Source organism: Sturnira hondurensis, unplaced genomic scaffold (genome assembly GCF_014824575.4).
Source record: "Sturnira hondurensis isolate 20B ecotype Veracruz unplaced genomic scaffold, ASM1482457v3 Scaffold0022977, whole genome shotgun sequence".
In the NCBI taxonomy this organism is placed as follows: domain Eukaryota; kingdom Metazoa; phylum Chordata; class Mammalia; order Chiroptera; family Phyllostomidae; genus Sturnira; species Sturnira hondurensis.
Genome location: NW_028095608.1, coordinates 2,810,198 through 2,830,526, shown reverse-complemented (window position 1 = coordinate 2,830,526; position 20,329 = coordinate 2,810,198). Strand labels below are relative to the sequence as shown.

At 44.4% G+C, this 20,329-nt stretch overlaps 1 protein-coding gene across 1 annotated transcript in view; it reads right to left on the bottom strand.

Annotated features, from left to right (window-relative positions):
- The window catches only part of RYR2 (ryanodine receptor 2), a 389,249-nt gene that overhangs the window by 69,357 nt on the left and 299,563 nt on the right, over positions 1-20,329 (bottom strand). The window contains exons 73-78 of the mRNA XM_037037343.1: positions 17,688-17,822; positions 13,856-13,968; positions 12,081-12,177; positions 10,263-10,366; positions 8,795-8,846; positions 2,766-2,819 (exon numbers count right to left, since the gene is read on the bottom strand). Of these exons, the coding sequence (XP_036893238.1) occupies positions 2,766-2,819; positions 8,795-8,846; positions 10,263-10,366; positions 12,081-12,177; positions 13,856-13,968; positions 17,688-17,822 (555 nt within the window). The remainder of the gene's footprint in view (positions 1-2,765; positions 2,820-8,794; positions 8,847-10,262; positions 10,367-12,080; positions 12,178-13,855; positions 13,969-17,687; positions 17,823-20,329) is intronic.

Here is a 20,329-nt window from a genome sequence, read left to right as displayed (position 1 = left end):
ACGAGCTGGGCACCTCAGTAGGAAGGATGTCATTCTCGTTTACGCCTGAGGCCCCCTGGGAGGGCATGTAAGTTAGCCTCCAAGGTTCTTAACACTGAGTGTTAACTCTGCTCCAGACACATTTTGTATTTAAGACACATGACATCTCTCTAACCCACAGTACAGAGTAATAGGCCCACAGGGACTCATCAAAAATTGATCACAAATGAGAAACTGGGCATCCGCCAAAGGACGTGCCACTGGCCATGCATCTGAGCCATGTGTTCTGGAGGGCAAGTTCATGCTCCGCCACTCTGGCTCACACAAGCTCCACTGCCATTACCTTAGGCTCTTTGGTAAGTAACACAACTACCTTAACGTTGCACGAAATGCTTTCCCTGCAGTACGGCTTAATTTCGTCCCCTCACATCTTACAGAAGAGCAGAAGAAGTAACCATCTGAAGAATGTTTCTGTACATCTTGCAAAATCATGGTTTAAAGATGTGTTCTCCTCTGGTATCAAAGCCCTCAGATGATCTCGGAGAGCAGAACCCAACATGCTCAGAAGCATGAAGTTATTTGACTTGAATCATTGTTATTAACGTACTATTATTTGCTTTGGTTTATAAAACACTCCAAGCTAAATAAAGCATTCAATATCAGTAATTAACATTTCTGGTATTTGCCCAAGTGTTTCTTCCCTTTCAAACAATATTGACCTCTTTATAAGATTTAACTGTCTTTTCTAATTATTTTAATATTGAAGTAGACTCAGTTCTAAAAAGGTTACGTACAGTAACAAACTAGGTGTGTGGTGAACGGTCAAATAAGTACTTGTAGGGAAGGTCCTGTTGATGAAGTTGGGATGAGACTGTCAAGTTCAGCTGGACAAGCTGCACAGGGTCACACGAGTGGGCAGCAACACATACAACACGTGTTCGTGGAAGAAAAGAGCTGGCAAATCCTGGCATTCAGTTCCCACGCTGCCTTCCACGTTTCTTGAGCTTTATGCCTCATAGACTTTTCCTTATTATGCCACACCTTTTTAAATCTCAAATTACTTTTGTAATTCTAGTGCAAATGTTTTCTTTTAGCAAATTTTACAAGTGCTGAGCTATCCAGAATATTAAGAGGTAGAAACAATCAAGACCTTCCCGAGAATAAATGCTGAAATCAGCGTTGAAACTGTGAGATACTCATTGCAGGGATCACTAACGCAGCGGAAGGACAGACTTATTTCCAGTGTCACCAGGAATGCCACTTATCACGTTCGTTTTCAAGTGACGAGGCTGGTGTGAGGAAGCCTCAGGAGGCAGAGGCCAGAAGTCCCTGGCAGAGGGCTTGTGCCTGCAGGGCGGGACCCCTCCATGTGGCATGGTGTGCCGCTCAAACCTCAAACCACAAGCCGCTCCAAGTGCAAGAAGACAGCCGGTGCCAAGGATGGGGTACGGGAAAGACCAGTGGCACTGGGGCTACAACTTGTAGAAGGACTGCAAGACCTTATGATACCAAAGAACCTGAGACGTTGGGTCTAACAAAAAGGTCAATGTCACAGAAACCGAAACTGAGACCCAGACAAATACACACACATGTACAGTTTACCTTGCTGCGCTGGGATCCCGTGGCCTTAGGAGGGATGAGGACAGAAGCAAAATAGCAATAAACAGTTGCTCTGGACACCAAAAGTGCTTACACTTAAGAAACTGTCATCTGCGGCTCTCAGCTCATTCTAATTTACCTCAGTTTCTTACCAACGAAGATGGGTTTGAGAATAGAACACACACGCATTAGACATGATTCTAGTGCCATCAGGAAATTACCCTGAGGGCAGCTTTTGCAGCCAGCGATATCACTGGTTTTCTCAAGTTCATGAGTTCTCGCATTTCTCACACAGTGACTTCAGTGCGGCAGTGTCAAGCTGTCCCTGAGACAGGCACTGTGTGTTTGGTCCTCGCCTACCCCTTTCTGCAGGTCCAAGGCAGTTAGTGGCTGCCTGCTGGGTCCTGATGTGCCCCCAGACTTCTGGCTCGAAGTCCCGACAAGTTAATCAATAGTGAAATCAAAAAGAATCTACTCTATTCCCTTCCACTTCATCTCATTTTGAAAATTCTAAAATCAAAAAATATATAAGGAGAGTGGTAGTTAACAACACCTACTTTTTCTCATTAAAAAACAAAAGTATAGTCTAAGAATGGGGGAAAATAACGTTTCCTTTCTTTCTGGCTAGTTAACATTGAGCAGTTCAAATTATGCGGCTATTTAAGGCTGAAAGGTTTGGGAACATGACCATAAGCTAAAAGGTTGTCCTAGGAAGATTGCGCCCCCCACCCCCACCTCATGCAAGCAGACTGGCCGTGTGCACCGGCTGCAGGTGTGCAGGGAATGAGTGACCTATTGGGCAGGAGTCACCAGAGGCTGAATGTTTAAGATTCAATTCAGAAAAAGGTTATCAGGCCAAAGCTTCCATTAAAAACAAGACACTTGATGTGCCTTGCAAATTTGAATCACGGCTTCCCCCAAGATGGGGTGATCAGAAGCCTCTCATTTCTAGGCTCCTCGGGGGCACTCATTCCGAACACATGGGAGCCCTGGCATGTTTAACGAGTCTGGTCCCTGGTGCTGACTGCAACGCATGTCAGGGCGCAGACTGGCCCCCGCTGCTGACATGCAGGTCCCTGACAGTAAGCTGCAATTAAGCCATGAAGCAAGAAACATAAACATCAGTTATGAGCTATGGAACAATGCTTCCAAGGAGAAAAAGGCAAATCTAGAAAGATCCATCTTACTTCAAAACTCTTCACTTCCTCTTCACCATCATCATCTTCTTCATCATGACAACTCTGATGCATGGAAAAATTGAAAAGGTTAGCAGGATTAGAATATGGTGGAGTATGAAGCACAAAAGAATGCAGTGTAGAATGCCAAAGCACTTGCACCAATTTGTCATCAATATTGTTTAAATACATGTAATACAGTAGCTGCAATAACCTTAGGTGATATCATCAATGAGTTTGTGACCTAAAGGAAATTTTACTGGGCTGTCACAAAATCACAACGCTAACTAATCAACTTCATCCATCTCACAGACACATTTATGAGGCCAGCATCACACTGCACACACTGTGTGTCTGCCTTTCCTCACCGAGATGTGTGCTCCACACAGGCATCGTTTTCTCATGGTGATGCTACCACTGTGCACAAGCACTTGCAACAACATGGATTAAAGTGAAGAGAAAGTAGTGCCTACTAATTGAAGTATATCTTGGCATTGCTTTTTAAGTTCCTTCTTTACTGCATTTTGTCCAAAGGGAAAAAGTAAAGTGTAACTGCTAATAACATTCTTTCATACACAAACCATAAAACTGACTTGTGTTATTTTCCCTAGAGGGAGATGGAAGTTCTGCTAACCCGTGCACGTGTTTTTATTTAACTCTAACAGCTGCAGTGAATTTGGGGGCTGAGCGGCAGGGTCAGGAGCAGACTGCAGGACACAGAGCGCCCAGTTCAATTCATGCTGCCCCCGGGCCTTAGCTGTCCAACCCAGGGCATGTTCCTGGGGTCCTTGTATTTAGGGGGGAATGAGAAAAGAACACACAAGCCTTGAGCAGATCATAGGAATTATCATATGTATGTAAATTGTTGCCACTTCAAAGCAAGTGTATGAAAAATAATAAGCTTTTAATAAAGCTCAACCACAATTATTGCTGTGGTTTGGAATTAGAAGGATCGTGTGACCAAAGGAAGCCGGCCATTAACCAAGACCCATGGCCAGAGAACACTGCCAGTTCTTCTGAGTCGATTATTCCAAGCACTCTAAGGGTTTCTGACGGCAATTGCTCAGTGTACCAGTGAAGCATGTGGAGACACGGCAGTGCATCCGAGCTACAAATCAGGGGAAGACCCCAATTCCGTGATCCACAGTGCTTTGTTTGTGGAACAAGGCTGGAACGGAAGGGAAGGCATGGATGTGATCCCTCCACTCCTCAGCGGTAAAATCTGAAGGTCTGTCACGTCCATTCACTCAACCACTGTGCCCTGAGCATCGCCCCATCACGCAGAACAACGTAAAAGTGCACGCAGCCTGCCAAGGAGAGTAAAGGGGCGCAGGCCCGCGACAGCTTCGCTGTGTGAAAAGGTGCCAAACAGCAAGTTCCACCAGAAGGACGACAGTGCTACTCAATCCTTCAGAGGACAGGAAAGTCACCACTACACGTGCATGTCCCCTCGCTCCCAAGTCATTCGTCAGCCATGCATTTTGGAAACAAGGACCCACGAGAGCATCAGCGACACCTATCTGGAAGGCATGTCTGTGGTTCCCCACAAACCCTGTGTACCTGATGTGCAGAGCATCAGCCTTGGGCTCATTTGGTCCCTAACACGGCCTCCGTCTTGCCTCCCTCCACCTTTGCTAGGAAGCAGGAGTGAATACACAGAGGCTCATTTGGGTAGTGGGCGTGTTTACCATTTGAGCAAGTTAGGATATGACCACAGAACGTCTCCTAAGTGTACAAAGTTGTAAATTTCCTCAAACACATTATCTCCTATTTAAATTGTATTACCTTCAGGAACACTGGGGAGGAACAAGGATTGAGATGAACAATATATGCAGGAGGATTGTCATTTGATATTCTTTTCAGCTATAAAATCAGCTATAAAATCCATATATGTTTGCTCCCATATAAGGAAATTTAGAGCTCTAGCTGATAATCTTTTTACAAAGAGTTATTTTGAAATGAAATATCTTAAATTTAAAAATATCTTCCTGAGAAAATTAAGATCTGCTTCTGATAAGGTTAAAATTTGTGGTTTTTAAAAAGCTGGTCAAACTCATCAAACCCACAGAGTAACTTCTTCTGATTGGCAGGAGGGGTGCTAGGGCCGCGGGAAGACAACAGCCGATCTCCAGTGGCGTTCCAGTGAGCCAGGCAGAAGCAGAAGGGCTTGCGGGCAATGCAGAGGCCGCGCTCTCAACAGCGAAGTGCACCCATGTCACATGTATGATAATGCCAGGAGCTCAATGAGGTGGTTCTGACCGCCACATTTATTCATGTGTATGGATAAATACGTACAGCAACAAGAACTTTACCAAAGGAGAGCAAGGGCACCTGTAACCTAAGTTCAGGATGACAGTTCCCTTGCACAGGGACACATGTGCTAATGGGGGGACCATAAGCTCACATGCAAGTCGTTGGCTAGGTGTTTGCTTTTCTTGTGAATAGTGACACTGATGGACCAAGGATGAGAGTGTATCATGAATCCCTGACTCTGGGCTCCTCTATTTAAACCATAAGTGGAACCTAACTAAAACAAACCATGGCTTCGGAAGGTCCTACAGCTGTGAAGACAATGTGGAGACAGAGTCTCTCAAACTGCATTCGAGTTTCAAGATTCAGTGCACAAATCACCACGAGAATACGACACAGCTGTCGGTAAACTCTGAGAAACAACGCAGGCCGCTGGCACCTCAGACTCCTGGGTCTGATTTCCTCAATGAAGACAGGTGTCCAGACACCACATTCTAAGTCTGATGTCAGCCACCAGCCCTGGCACCTAGAGACACACGGGGAAGCATACTCTTCAAGTCTGCGGCTGACATACATGAACAGCAGTATCTGACAATGGATGATGGAACTGAACCTAAAACCATTTTGGCTTTGGGCAATGGTCTGACACTGTCAGAGAAATGGTGTCACACACCTTGTGAAGAAGTACATCAACCGTCAACATAAAGCTGTGCCCAGTGAAATGCAACAGGTGTTCATAAATGACATAGACTGACAGGCAAGCCCAAAAGGAAACAAACTCATGATCTGGCTGACAAAGAAAATGACTGAATCCTTATCATTGTACAGCGGAGTGCAAACGTATGGGATCCCAGGGCCACACAGCGAGGACATGGCCCCCCACACACAATAGGGGAGTCCCTGCCAGTGTTCTTCTGTGTGCGCCCATTTGTGAGTGACACATGCTGATGCATTCATTGGTCATGCGTGCACAGAGTAGACTGGACTGAGGACGAAAGGTTAGCATGCCTGGGACGAATTTAACATGAAAAGGAGAAAGATTATTCAACTATGAAGGGAAACATCATGAGAAAAGAGTGAGCCTCACCACATATCCAACTGCCTAGCAACAGAGATTACATTCAGTTTCAGGACACAGCTGAGCACATGCAGTGACCAGGCAGATGGCATGTCAGCCCACCCCCAGGCCAGGGCTTCTGCCCGTCTGCCCGCTCCCTTGCTGGCTCCCTCGGCAGGACACGTCCAGGACACCTCTGTATTCCCCACAAGGCTCCCTCTTCCCCACCTCCTTGGGTGTTCCAGTTACAGCCTGCGCTCCAGCCCTCCGCCACACCCCTGGGTCCTTGGGCCTGCTCCGCCCAAACCCTCTCCTGAGGGCAACCTCCTGCCTTCTCTGATTTGCATCTGGTCCCCAGAATCTCGGAGAAGATGGCATGGCTGCCTAAATCTGCTTGCTAGATCGCCAGGACCTGTTTCAATACAGGGTCCAGCAGAAGTAAGGCCTACTTGAGTGTGGGTGGTATGGTAATAATACAGGTGTAATAATTTATAGTTTTAATTTGAACAGTTCACCTAAAATGTCACATGGTGTGCTTGAGTGTGATATTGTTGTGTTATAGAATGACATGCTGATGATTATGTAATAAAGGTTTTGTAAGAAAACAGGGGCGTTGTTTGTGCCAGACCCCGTAGCTGCTGGTCAGTGCCCCCATTCCAGCTTCCTCCAAAGGAGGCAGCGTCATCGTCTTAATCTTTTAACTCAGGGTCATTTAAAACTATAGGTTTCAACCCATTAATTGGATGTGCGATCTAGTTAGTGAATCATGATTTCAAACATTTCTAGTAAAGACTGTGTTTATTTTTAGAGATGAGGGAAGGGAGGGAGAAGACAGGGAGAGAAACACGTGTCAGGGAGAGACATCCATCGGTGGTATATCACACACCCCCAACCAGGGGCCAGCCTGTGGCTCAGGCCATGGGCCCTGACCAGGAATCGAACTAGCAACCTTTCGGTCTGCAGAGCAATGCCCAACCAACGGAGCTACACCAGTCAGGGCTCAAACATTTTTACAATTTAAATAGAATAGAAAATATCAGACTGTAGTGCTCAGAGGAACAGTATAATTTCGTGAACATTTTCTTTCAAAGTATCTATTTTTATGTTTCTATAAAAATGCTGGAAAATGTACTTTTTACTGTGGGTTATGGTTTAAATAGCGATTTCTACTGGTGTGCTGCAAGAATGCTTAAAACATGCCACACCTGACTGTTTAGGCAGGGGCACTGACCTCTTTTCCCTTTGTCAAATTTAAAAAAATGACAACAGTCACCACAACAGCTGCCCTGTGTGAAGGATCAAAACTGCATCTAGCCTTTCTGTCGGACTGGCAGAAAACATATCGTCGGTGCGCTGCAGAGCGCTAGCACTCAGTGTGCGTGCACCGGAGACGGAAGGGCTGAGGGCCGCTGCTCTGACGTGAGGCTGGACGGCTGTGCCGGTCCCCTCCTGCTCCGCAACCCGCCTCGCCCGCACACCCACCCTGCCCAGTCTACTGGGGTCTTCCCACCAGGGCAGGAGCTGGTTCTGATCTCTCTCAAAAAAGTGAACAAGGAACAAACAAACAAAACAGTCCTTCACCTGCCATCCTGCCTTTCTCCTCCTCCTCCACTTTCTCGGGAAGGTCCTGTCGAGCTCCTCCCATGGGGCCCCTGCTTTCTTTCCCACGACAGCTGCACCTGTGAACCCCACTCTCCTCCCACCGCAGCTGCACCAGTGTCCACTCCACAGTCCTGCCCACTGAGCTGACACGCTCATGCAGCAAACAGGCACTCGGTCCGCACCCATGGAACCTCAGAATGCGGTCTGCACGCCTGCCTGCACACTGCATTCTCTCTCCTGCTGTTTTACGGGCTCCTTTCCTCTCGCCAACCCGAGTGTCCTCAGGGGCTGGGCCCTAGCTCTTCCCTCTGCTCCTGCCACCCTCTGCCAGTGAGACCACCACACCCACGGCTGCCACTAACCTTGCGACGTGGACGAGCCCAGGTGGGTAGTAGCAGCCTTCCCTGAGACACTCAATGCCTGACGAGAACATCACACCACATTTGTGACATCTCCACTCGGCAGTCGCACATAACTAATGTGTGTACCATAAAACCTGTCATCTGCCCTGTCGCTGTGGGCCTGCAACCTTCTGCCCCTCAGCACATGGCACTGCCAGCGCCCTGGCTGCTCAGACCAGAAGCCTCTCACCCCCCCTTCCAGACCCATCCCCAAATGGTGTATGCAACACGCACATTCAGTGACCACCAGCTGCTCCTGACTCTTCAGGCTCAAGTCCCCCGTCGAGGACTTTCTTAAACCACAGACTAAGCGGAACTCACCACTGGCCTGTGTGACCTGTCCTTCCACCATTAAACGCAGCAGTCTGTGATCACCCGTTTAAGTGTCGTCTTCCCCATTAGACAATAAACTCCAAGGTGGCAGTGACTTTCTCTGGCACCATGTGTCTCCAACACCTCGCTGCCCAGGGAGTGTTTGTTGAATGAATGGATATTTGAAAAGTTAGTGAGGTCCCCATAAATAACAGGTGAGAGGAGGAAACAATGATTACCTGTCCAGGAAGTGAGAACAGAGATTCACGGAACAGGTATAGAGCTGAGATGAACACACCTGAGGTGTCTAAGGTCTAGGGCATTTTATTTCAATCCAGAAATACATACATTCTTATCCTCTGTCAGATAAAGTAATTGTACTTCATTAAACTTTAAAATTAAGACGGGCATTTATTTACCTTTGCCATAATATCTGCATAAGCCATGTATAAAAAATCTTCCTCCAGTTTGCTACAAAAAGAAACAAGAAAAAAAAACATTGTTTTAAGTAGAAGGCTAGTCATTTTCCATCATATAAAACACCACATATCCTTCAAGTATACATTTTTAAATGCAATAAACACAAAACTCAGGCAGAATAAGGGTCTCAGACCCCAAACAGCGGCCGCCTTACCTTCTGGGAGGGACAGTAATGACTCACACACACACGCAACAACTTTCATGGTCAGGAAACTACGAAACTTGGAACAAGCAAGTTCAAAGGAGGCAGGGGCTCTTGACAGAAGTGACATTTGACATTTGATGAAAAGACTCCCCAAATTATTGTGCTATAAAATCATCATAACAATTCTTGGAAATTAAAAAAGTTTAAGTGTTTATTATCCTCTTTTTAAGAAATAGGGAAACCGTTGATTTGTGAAGAAGGTTTCCATCAAAAAAAAAAACTCACTGCAAAGTTACTTTTGCAGTCTTAAACGCCAGCCATCAGCAAGATCCACTTAGGGAAAGAGCTCATTACCTGGCAATGGCAGACACAGTGGCTACACTTAGGGGTAAGATGACTTGTTAGTTAGGCAGTAATGAGGGAGGGAGAAATTGTGCGAGAGGTAGAGGTCCATTCATTCAGAGGGAAAAATGCACGTGACCATGGCCTTGCTGAGGCCGTAAGTCTGCTCAGGACTCTGAGAAGCCTCTGTGTACATGGGTGGGGAGCCAGTCATCTCCCGGCTCCCGCAGAGAGCCAGGGAAGCCTGGGCAGAGTGGGCTGTCTTCCTGGGAGCGGAAGCAGATGCAGGTTTAGTCTAAGAGCCCATCTGGCAGGGACCTGAAGGGACCTGCAGGAGCAGTGTTGGGGCACATTTTGGTTGCCAGCCTCTGAGTGTGTTTCTCATGTAATCCATGGACGTAATCCACAAGCCTTTGTGGCTTTGGAGGAGTCACACGAATGAGACACAGAAGCCAGAAAAATGATAAAGGGCCATCGGCCCTGAAACAGGCCTCACAGAGACCTCCCATTGAGAAGATGGCCCCCCTGCCCTGGGGGGTTCCTAAGACCTCCTGCGCAGTGCCGATGGCCCTTTGCCATTACTGGTCTCTACACAAGTTTGGTACTAAAATTTGCTTTGAGCTCTTTGTTTTGTTTATAAAGGCTGTTTGTGATAAAGAGAAAAATCACTTTGTAAGACGATTCAGAAACAAGTGATCAGCAAATTACAAACTGTTAAGAAAAACCAGAGTGGGTATTAAAGCCTGAAACTGACTGAACACTGGCCCACAGGTGTAACGCGACCGGTCCTATTTCTGGACAAGGCTCTCTCCTAACCAGACCCGATGAAACAGAAACACGAAGACGGGACTGTACAGACTCCCAACATGGCGCCGCGTTCCTCTCCCCGCACGTGGCACGGGCCCTCCTCACCACCATACCATTTCTCCGTTAGGGCCGTGCGACTGAACAGGAGGATCAACTGATGCAGAGGGTCCACTCTCTTCGGGCCTTCGTCTTCCTCTGGAGGCTCTGCTCCAGGTTTCTGCAAGAGAGTCGAATTCACAAAATTCACATTTCAGTGAAATGTCCCATCAAATCCAGGAGAAATACGAAGGCTACAAACAACAAGTGAAAGGAAAGCCCTTCTCTTCTGCTGTGGCAGTGTGTGTGTGAGTGTAAGGACATGTGAGTGTGTATGTGTGCTAGGCTGTGAGTGTGCGAGGTCTGTGTGAGCATGTTTAAACATGTGTACATGTGTGTGCATGTATGTGACTGAGTCTTCATGTGTGTTTGTGAGTGTGCCAGTGTGTGCATGTGTGCGCACATGATTGTGAGTGCATGTGTGTGTGATTATGTGTGTATGTGTGTCAGTACATGTTAGTTATTTTGTTCCCATTTTCAGTTACTTTTAAGACTTAAAAAATAAGTTTGTACTACTGAATAGAATTTTCGTCATGAGGAAAATTATGAAGCATTTTTACTGATGGTAGAATTCATTAATCCTGACTTTTTGTTGAGTGACAATGAATTTAATACATTGATTGACTTATTCATATTATACTGACTGACTCTGTACATAAATTATGCCCTTTCCTGGCTTTAAGGTTCAGTGTTGCAGGAACTGGGTAAATTTCTACCATAAATTCAATATTCTACCATTGGTTTTATTAATTGTTTCTTATTGCATTTTCCCTCTATCATTTATTTCCCTTACACACTCTTCTACCTCCAGCGCGGTCAGCCTCTCCTCCCCAAGTCACCACCACACTACTGTCCGTGTCCACGAGCTCTTTTCCTTTTGCGTTTGACCCCTCCATGCCAACCCCTCCCCCCGAGAGCTGTCAGCCTGCTCTCCATCTATGAGTCTGTCTCTGTTTTGCTTGTTAGTTCAGTTTGTTCTCCAGAGTCCCTTAGGGGTGAAATCACATGGTACACGTCTTCCTCTGACTGGCTCATTTCACTCAGCATGATGTTCCCCAGGTCCCTCCGTGCTGCCACAAAGGGTGAAATGTTCTTTTTTACAGCCAGAGAGTTACTTCGTGGGGATGTCACGGAGCTACTGTACCCACTCATCTACAGACGGACGCTCCAGCTGCTCCCCAACCTCGGGATCGTAAATAAGGTAGCAGTGTACATCAAAGGGCACGGATGATTTAAATGAGCATTTGGGGATTCTTTAGATAAATTCTGAGAAATAGAAGAGCTGAGTCATGGCAGTTTTACTTTCAGCGTTTTGAGGGATCTCCAAACTGCTCTCCCCAGAGGCTGTGCCAGTCTGCATTCCCACCAACAGAGACAAGATTAAGGCAAAGGTCTCCAAGCGCCCGCTCACAGTTGTGCCTGATGAAACCCGCCTTGCTCTCGGTGACATCCATGTGATTCCTGTCCTGCTCGTGCCAGTCCACCATCCCCAGCTCTGCCTAGTTTTACACGGCAGCTACCTTTCATTTGCTTTCATTAACCTTCAACGTATTTTTTGGTGACTAATTTCATTTTGGCTCTGCCATTCTAGTTTTATCCTGGTTCTGAGGTGTTTAAAGGGGCCTTGAGGATGACTTTAAAAGAATAACAAAATCCAAGTTCAATCAATAATTCATCTTAAATTCTAAATTCTCCCCTAAACACTGACTGTATTAACAACTGAGAATAAAGCTTCCTAAAACACTATGTGCAACAGGTTTTCTCAGTGTCACATGGTAACTGCTCACATCATTAGGCCCAAAACGCTTTCATTTTTAAGCCCATTAAAGACATACTGCTAAATCTTCTATTAGCTTATCTTCAAAGTAATGTTCTTCCGTTTCGATCCAGGACTTTTCATATCCCTGAAGGAAGAGATTGACAGCCCGGTGCCTAAAAAATAAGCACAATTTCAAACACAGTGTTGCTTTTTAAATACATTAAAAAGATATTACATAGTGTTTTATCACTAAATTTCTGTGCAGTAAAAAATAGAAATGAACTCTCTGCAGTTAATGGGAGAGGCACTCTTTGGAGGGGACAGGGCAAAGTTTCTGAAAGGACACAATGACTTTGGATTTGAATCCTGGCTTCACCATTTCCAAGCTTCGTAACATCAGTCAAGTTATCTCACTTTGCCAACTTCCATTTTTCTAGTTCATAAACCAAGGATAACCTCATATCTACTTCAGCTTTGCGGGACTCAAAATGAGATAAAAATACAAAGCCCACTGGGTACATGTTCATGAAACGGTAGCTATTACAAAAATAAAGTGGCTCTGGGTAAACAATGTAAGAACTCTGGAGAGAGGAACTCCTCAGTGCGAGAGCTGCTGTCAGGCACCAGGCCCAAGGATCACAGATCGGGTGGGACAGGAGCCTGTCTGTGAGTGCACAGCCGCAGGTTCCGTTCTGGAGCAGCGATGAGAAACAGGCTGGAGAAACAGGCAGCGCAGACTGGAAGATCAGTAGACTCATCACGAAGTTATGAAGAGACACAGACAAGATTCCAATAAAAGAAAGAGGGTAAGAATGGATAAGATAAGGGAATCCCACAAGAATCTCAGAAGTCGAGAACAAGACAGTGCCTCGGCAGGATGGAAAGCGGGGCTTCACCACACGAACGACGGGCTGTGGAGCCCTGAGCCGTGCAGTCACAGTTATGAAGGACCCTGGAAAGGGGGCAGAGGAAACATACCTGGAAACCAGTGTAAACTCTTGTACTTGAGACAGGCCAGCAGAGGGTGGGCCCTACCTCATGGCGTATTGGAACCCCAGCACGGCCTTCAAATAACACCCCGTGGAGCCCTCGCAGAAACCCCGATTCAGTAGCTGAGACCAGGCTACTTCTCACAGGTAGGTCAGCATATTTGCTACAAGCACCGGGTTCGAGAAGCACCGGAATAAGGGACACCATTTGGGAAGTGGCATATTAGAGAGGGCGGGACACCAGACTCTGTGATAGCACGGCTGCTGCCAACCTCAGAGGGTGGCAAGTAGGTGTGTGAGGAGGTGGCCGCAAACGGAAGTGTGAGGTGACCAGTTCAGAGAAACCACGATGAGACCTGGAGAACACCAGAGAGGAATGTCCCATGTGACTAACTGGTGACACCACGGCTGAGGCAGAGGATTTAGAAGCAGCTCACGGCTTTATACTCAGTGTGAAAAGATGGGGAAGAGAAGAGGCCGGTGGTCTTGGTGACAGGAAGCTGTGATGTCATGTTGTTTGTTAAGTCCCTGCCTTATATCATTCATTCACTTACTGAATGTCAGCATTCTGGGTGCTGTGGGTATGAAACTGGACAGAAGTCTGAAGACTCACAAATCTGAGACAGACAGACAAGCAGCTTCTGTAACAGTCACTGAACAATCGCATTAGAGATTATTAGAGACCACAGTTCTCTGAGAATAACCAGCCAAGGAAAACAAAGTCTATCATCACACAGAGGAGCCAGTATGTCCCCTCTGTCGTTCTCTTGCACTGTGGTACTCATAGTAAGGTAGGGGCTAGACCCCACCGCTTTTTTGGAAACATAACTTCAACCTGTTACAAGCATTAAACAGCTCTGACCTGGGCAGGTTGTAGAGAGGGGCCATCCGGAAGCAGGCCACCACCGCTCTCTTCCTCTGCTTGGAGAGCAGCTTGTGCCAGACGGCCTTCTTAGACCTCTGAGGGTGCTCCACCTGCAGGGGGCGGCAGACAGGCATGCAAACCTCAAGCTCGCCGCCACAAAGTGTATCGAACAGCTATGCCTTTTAGCTAAAGACTTTTGCAATTTAAACTCCAAAAGCACCTTAAAATTATGGAAAAGCCCATGTCCTAAAAGTTACCTAATGCTAAATTTGAAAGAGTTTAAAATGTTACACATTTTTCTTAGCAAAAATATATTTTCCCAATAGTGTGTACTAGAAGCAATGTCATCTCTAAGACTGAAGAAATATATAACCATTCTATAAGAAAGTCAGTTTGCATCCTTTTAAGAATTTGGTTATGGTTCTAAAACATATTTTCTGTCTATACAAAAAAGTAACCCAATTTATGTACCCATTTTAACTAATTTTATCCTAAGAGTCACAGCAATTTTATACACAGAAGCACCTAAAGAAGAGTCTAATGAAAATTCTGTTGTTCCTCAATATAATGGGGTGCAGGGAGATGACCGGGCTTCATGAACACATTACTAGGAATAAGTAAAAGCATGTAATTTTGCAAAAATGTTAAAATATACAACTATTTTGTTAGATAGGGACACATGAGAATTTAAAAGCTGTAGTCAATGATGCAAGCAAGCTATTTATTTAGCTAATGGTGTTTGGAACTCCAAGAGAAAAAAGGGATTAATTATAAGTATTAGAGAGAAAAGTCCCCACATGTAATTCTAAATTAATTAGTAATCTCTAGGCAATTTCACACTCTACTTCCCAGACTGTAATATCTCCAACGCATACACGTAGATTTCTGGAAGAAATAAAAATATCATGTTAGCTGAAAAAATAAAACTAAATTTATTATCCTTTGCAGTCAAGGGTCAAAACTTGACTGTAATAATGCTTGAAGAAAACCGTAAGAGTATTTGGGCTCAAGTGGTTTAGAAATTTTAAGAAACAACTTAAGTAATTTGACAACACTTGTTTCTGTGACCCTCTTCCCTCCACAGGATCAGTTAACACTGTTTGACAACTGTCCACTTCAGTTTTCTTCGCAATGACTATGCCAAGTGAAACAGAACATTGTGGAGACAGAAAACAGAACCAAGGGTGGTGTTGTTCAAATAGACCCAACGCACAGCAATTTAAAACTCCATTTTGGGATCCAAGTCTGTAAATGGTAGCTTTTATTGGAATATGGCATTCTACTAGCATAGGTGACAAATAACATGATTCGAAAGCCTAGGCATAGGGGATAAAGTAGTTGCCCTGGCCAGGTAGCTCGGCTGATTAGAACATTGTCCTGACACACCAATATAGTGGGTTCTATCCCCAGTCAGGGCACATACAAGAATCAACCAATGAATCTATCAATGAGTACCACAACAAATTGATGTTTTTCTCTCTCTCTCTAATCAATCAATAAAAATGTTTTTAAAAGATACGAAAACATATTTAAAAAAACAAGATATAATCGTGAACATGGCAGAAAAGGTCTCTGCCATCATGAAATTTATCACTTGGTATAGCATTTTACTGCACAAGAAAAGACCTTACATAGTGAGTTTTCCTATATATCAAATAACTGGGTATCAGTAGAGTCTGCGATCCAAAGACGGACAGAACACCTGGCTGTGCCAATGAGCCTGGTTAGAGATTGAGCATTAGGAAGTTCTGAGGAGACAGTTTACCTTACGAGTAAAACTACCAGGTGTACAATACAAAATACACATTCGCAATGGCTGCTGATATAGGAGATAAATCAAATGAAGTATTCCCTGTGCATCCACTGTTCTTGCACTGAGTTTAGCAAGTGAAAGTATTATTTGCAAACTGAGTTACAAGTTAACATTAGAGATTAAAGGCATAAATTCTCCACACAGATATCTCCCACTCTCTTCTATCCTTTCATAATCGATGATTTCTTTTTACTTCTATCCTTAACGTGTGAATGACACTTGCTGCGGACTAAAACCTGACTGCCTTACCTTTAAGATTTACACAGGGGTCACCTACTCCACAACGAGATCAAGCCAAGGGCGTTGTTCCCTCTTCAGCACATTGTACCCACGCAAGCTATCTCACCACACACGTATCTGCTCAGGGGTCCTCATCCTGCCAGAGCTCCAGCAACTTGAGGACAGGGACTGAGTTCAGTCCCAGCGCCTGGTGAGTGTGATGCCACCATGAAGCTGTGCCCTTGAATGGGGGCTGTGCCCTTGAATGGGGGCTGCACCCTCCAAGGGGGCACATCCAGGGAATGAATGGCGGCTCAATGAAAAGAATGTTACTGCTGCACAGATGGCATTGTTCATTATGATTGCACATATTTACGAAAATATAATATCCAAATAAAATAAAACAATTAGATTTCAATATGCTTCATTTAATGTATCTAAAATTCATTCAAGCAACTCCAGATATGTTCGTGGAAACCAGGAAGAATTAAAAACATATGATAGAACGATGATACCAGAATGGGTCCTCTAGAAGCCATTAAATGAAATTTAACAATCTTCCTAAATATGCACACAACTCAGACTTTATGAATACTTCAAATTCCATTACCTCAGATCCTGTCGTCTGCTGATGGATGATAATTTGTATTTATTTGATGTTCCATGACAATATTATAGAGATAGGGAAATGTGAAATCTCCTATATTTTTGCATTATATTATATTACTCATATTACGGTGTAACTTACATGAAACAGTCGCCATATGGCATCAAGTCCCTGAGCTCCCTCTCACCACGTGCAGTGACACAGGGTATACCGTTGAGCCACTTAACTAGCCAGGGCAGGGACAGGAGGTCATCTGAGGGTGGGTATCAGGAATCAAAGGAAAACGTGCATCACCGCAAAGCTGCTGTGTTCTGCAAAGCACTTGGGCGACATCATTCCTGCGACAACAGGGCATTTTGCTACTTTATAAGCCATGTCAGGCAGGCACTGTCTCGGAGGCTCAATGACAGAGGGCACTGCTGGTTCACTGCGTTGTTTTGTGGAACAGGACTGGTGAGAATTAGAGATTCTCTCTCTATGGCAGATATTTCACTTCTGCCACAGGATCCCTTACACAAAAATATAACCCACTGACTGGTAACATTTCAAATATTATTGGGTTGGGAATTCTTGAGCAAAGATAATGAATGGGAAGCCCTAACACACAGTCAGCTTTATAGTTTAAAATAGGATGCAACTGAAAATTACATAAAAACACTATTCTTACATGGTTTTAAAGACAATGCATTGTTCTTTAAATGTAATTTACTGATCTTAGAAAAATTAGATCAAAAGTATCTCTAATGAAAGAAAAAACTTAACATGAGACAGAAAATTCAAGTGTCAAACCAGTGAAAGATAGTAGGTCAATGTATTTTTGAGTGGTGATAAAGATGATAAAGCACAAAGCATTTGAAATTATGTGGAACTCCTACAATTTCTGGTGGAATGACTTAAAATTAAGTATATAATCCTAATTATCTGCACAATTTTGGAAATATTTTGAATAAAATAATTAAACAAAGGCCTTGATCTACCCAAATACATTGTCCATATACTGCTACAAAAATTGTAAGCTTAGAAATTATATACATTAAATATTAAGTACTCCTGAGTCATATGTTCTTTACAATTAATATACTGAACATGTAATTTTTTGGCCCATGGTTAACAAGTTGACACACATCCTTTTTTTAAAAATGTCCGTGCATGAATTAGGTAAATACAACTGCACGAACACAGACTCTCACCTGTTCGAGGTGGAAGAGCACGTTGGCTATGTCCAGGACTCTCTCCACTGTCTTCTCAGGATCTGAATTGTCTTCAGTCCTATTAGGTAAGTCCTTGTAAAGGGCCATTTGCCACCTAATAGCAGGGTCCTCCAGCTGCAGAGCAAAGGAAAAGGTTCAGCAGCACAAGGCCGCAATGGAAACAAGAAGGTCTACAACTAGGTTTGAGCACCGCACCGCTCTGAGCGCCGTCCGGAGATGGAGACAGGGAAGAAGTTTGTATTCAGGAAATTCGTCTCCAGTGTAAAGACAAACATTAAACAAAGGCTTACAACTGGGATAAGGGTTACTGCAAAGAAATGCAGGGCATCACGAGGCTCAGCCCAGTCTGTTGGTGGCTGGAAGATTTCCCTAAGCAAGTGAAGTTTCAGCTACGATTTAAGGATGACTCGGAGATATTCAGGAAAAGAAAAACCACGAGCTCTTTCTTTTTCTCTTCCTTTCCCAATCAAACCCTGAGAGAGGTTCACATTTACTTTCATAAAAATGCTATAGGATCAAAATTATCTATAAATACAGGGACAAGGGAGCTTAGTCTCACTGAAACAAAAATATCAATTAATGTAATCAATGGAGAGCTATAACACAGTAAAGAAGTCTATACATTCTTCTTCCTAAGACTGTCAAGTTTTCTGAGTGAAAGGTATAACTGAATCCTGTATGTCTCTAACAAAGATTATCATAAATCATAGAACTGATGATAACAAGCGTCTCTACAGGGATGAAGTGCATTGCTCCAAAAAAGTAACATGGAACAACTCCACCCGTAGAACAGCAAAGCAACTCCTAACCCCTCCCTTTAACATCTCCATTAAAAATGGGGGTTGGGGGGCTGGAGCAGAAGTGGTGGACATCGAACCCTCCCCATTCTTCCTAGAAAAGCCTAGTTCGAAATGTCAAAAATAACCTCCATGCGGAGGCAAGTACAGAGATGGAGCTTCATGCCCCAAACGACTTGTAAAAGCCATGTGTCCTCTGTGAAAACCAAGGCTTTGCTTCCACATACTGTCATCATCTGAGAGCTATATTTGGTTCGCCTAGACTTTGGTATGCATCCTTACTTATATGTGGCAAAATAAGTATAATCTTTATTCTAGTATAAAATTACTTCCCCTGTCCCCAGAACGACCATTTGGGTATTTTGTCATTTTTTATTGTTCTTTTTTATCACTTTTTTACTGTTGTTCAGAGCTACTGTTTCTACAGTTTCAAGACAATGTATTCAGGAAGCAGCTAGTGGAAAAAAGCTTCATTTTTTGCAAGCCTGCATGTCCCCCAAATGTGTGCTGACCCCCAGTGTCAAAAAGCATAGAATGAAGTGTCAGGACTAATGTGGATGCCTTGCCTCATCACAGTCAGCTCTCATTCATCTGGAGAACTATTAACAAAAAACATGTTTCCTTTCCTGTTCTCCTTTCTTCCTGACTCCCCAATACACAGCACAGACTGTCTGAAGAGTTCCTACCAGTGACCTACAGAACATAATGGAAGGGCTCCCTTCTGTGCATCCAAACGCAACCTTTGTACGGGACCATGCCCTGAAAGCGGCATATACCCGGGGACACATCCCATCTCCACTCAGCAGTGCTCATCCTAGACCATGGTCCTTGCAGTGTGGCCTCGAGTCCCCAGGAATCCTGAGGACCTTTCGGGGGAACATGATCCCCTCTAACACCTGTGTGTGACAAACTCTTTCCTTGAGGTTCAACTGGAGGCTTCCTGAACATTTTTCAAATGTTTAAACTCTTTTGCCATCTGGAAAGAGAGCATGCTCTGGTGGGAATTAATCTGCTCCAGGAAGGTTCTCACTAAACGTGTGACTCAGCACACACCCAGGTGCACACAGAATTGGCTCCCAATAAGTATTTGTGGTTGTGAATATTGTAATGGTTTGCCTCACCTTTCTCGCGTTATATTCCAAAGTGTTAAGAGCAAAATAATATGACTTGAACCTTTGGAAAGAAATATTTTAATACCCAGAAAGACATACATTATACTGTAGTCACTGCTTTATGACATTTGGCACTTTCGTAATTAGGAGGAGTCCTCAGAAACGACACAAGCATACAAGCAAACAGGCGGACTGAAAAGGATACATCGCTAGACCCCCTACATAACAGGTCCTCTGAACACAGCAATAAGTTATCCACTAGCATCAAAAAATTTCCACGTAACAGTCCATGCTTACTCGAGTACAAAACCCATTCCAGCATTTTTGGTTTTTACCCACGTTAAAAAGCAGGTGCCACTGTGATTTCCATTCGTGTTTTCTTCTAAATGGATACCCCCTTTTCTCAGTAACTCAGTTGCCCCTGTAACAGCAGTTCTCAACACCTTCCGAGCACCACTGGCTCTGAAATACAGTGCACGTACCTAATTTCTGAGCCCTAGATGTGAAATCTCAAATTCTTGTGGACACCCATCTCTGTCTCCAAAAGGTCCTCAAACTCAGGCAGATGAAGGACATTTCCAACCTTTATGTCAACTAACAACATTGTTTTAGTTAACGACAGAGGTTTGGCAATCTCTGATGAGCTTCCTTAAAACACATTTGTTACCTAGAGGGTCTATAATACAAGAGGATTTTCAAGTAGGATAATACT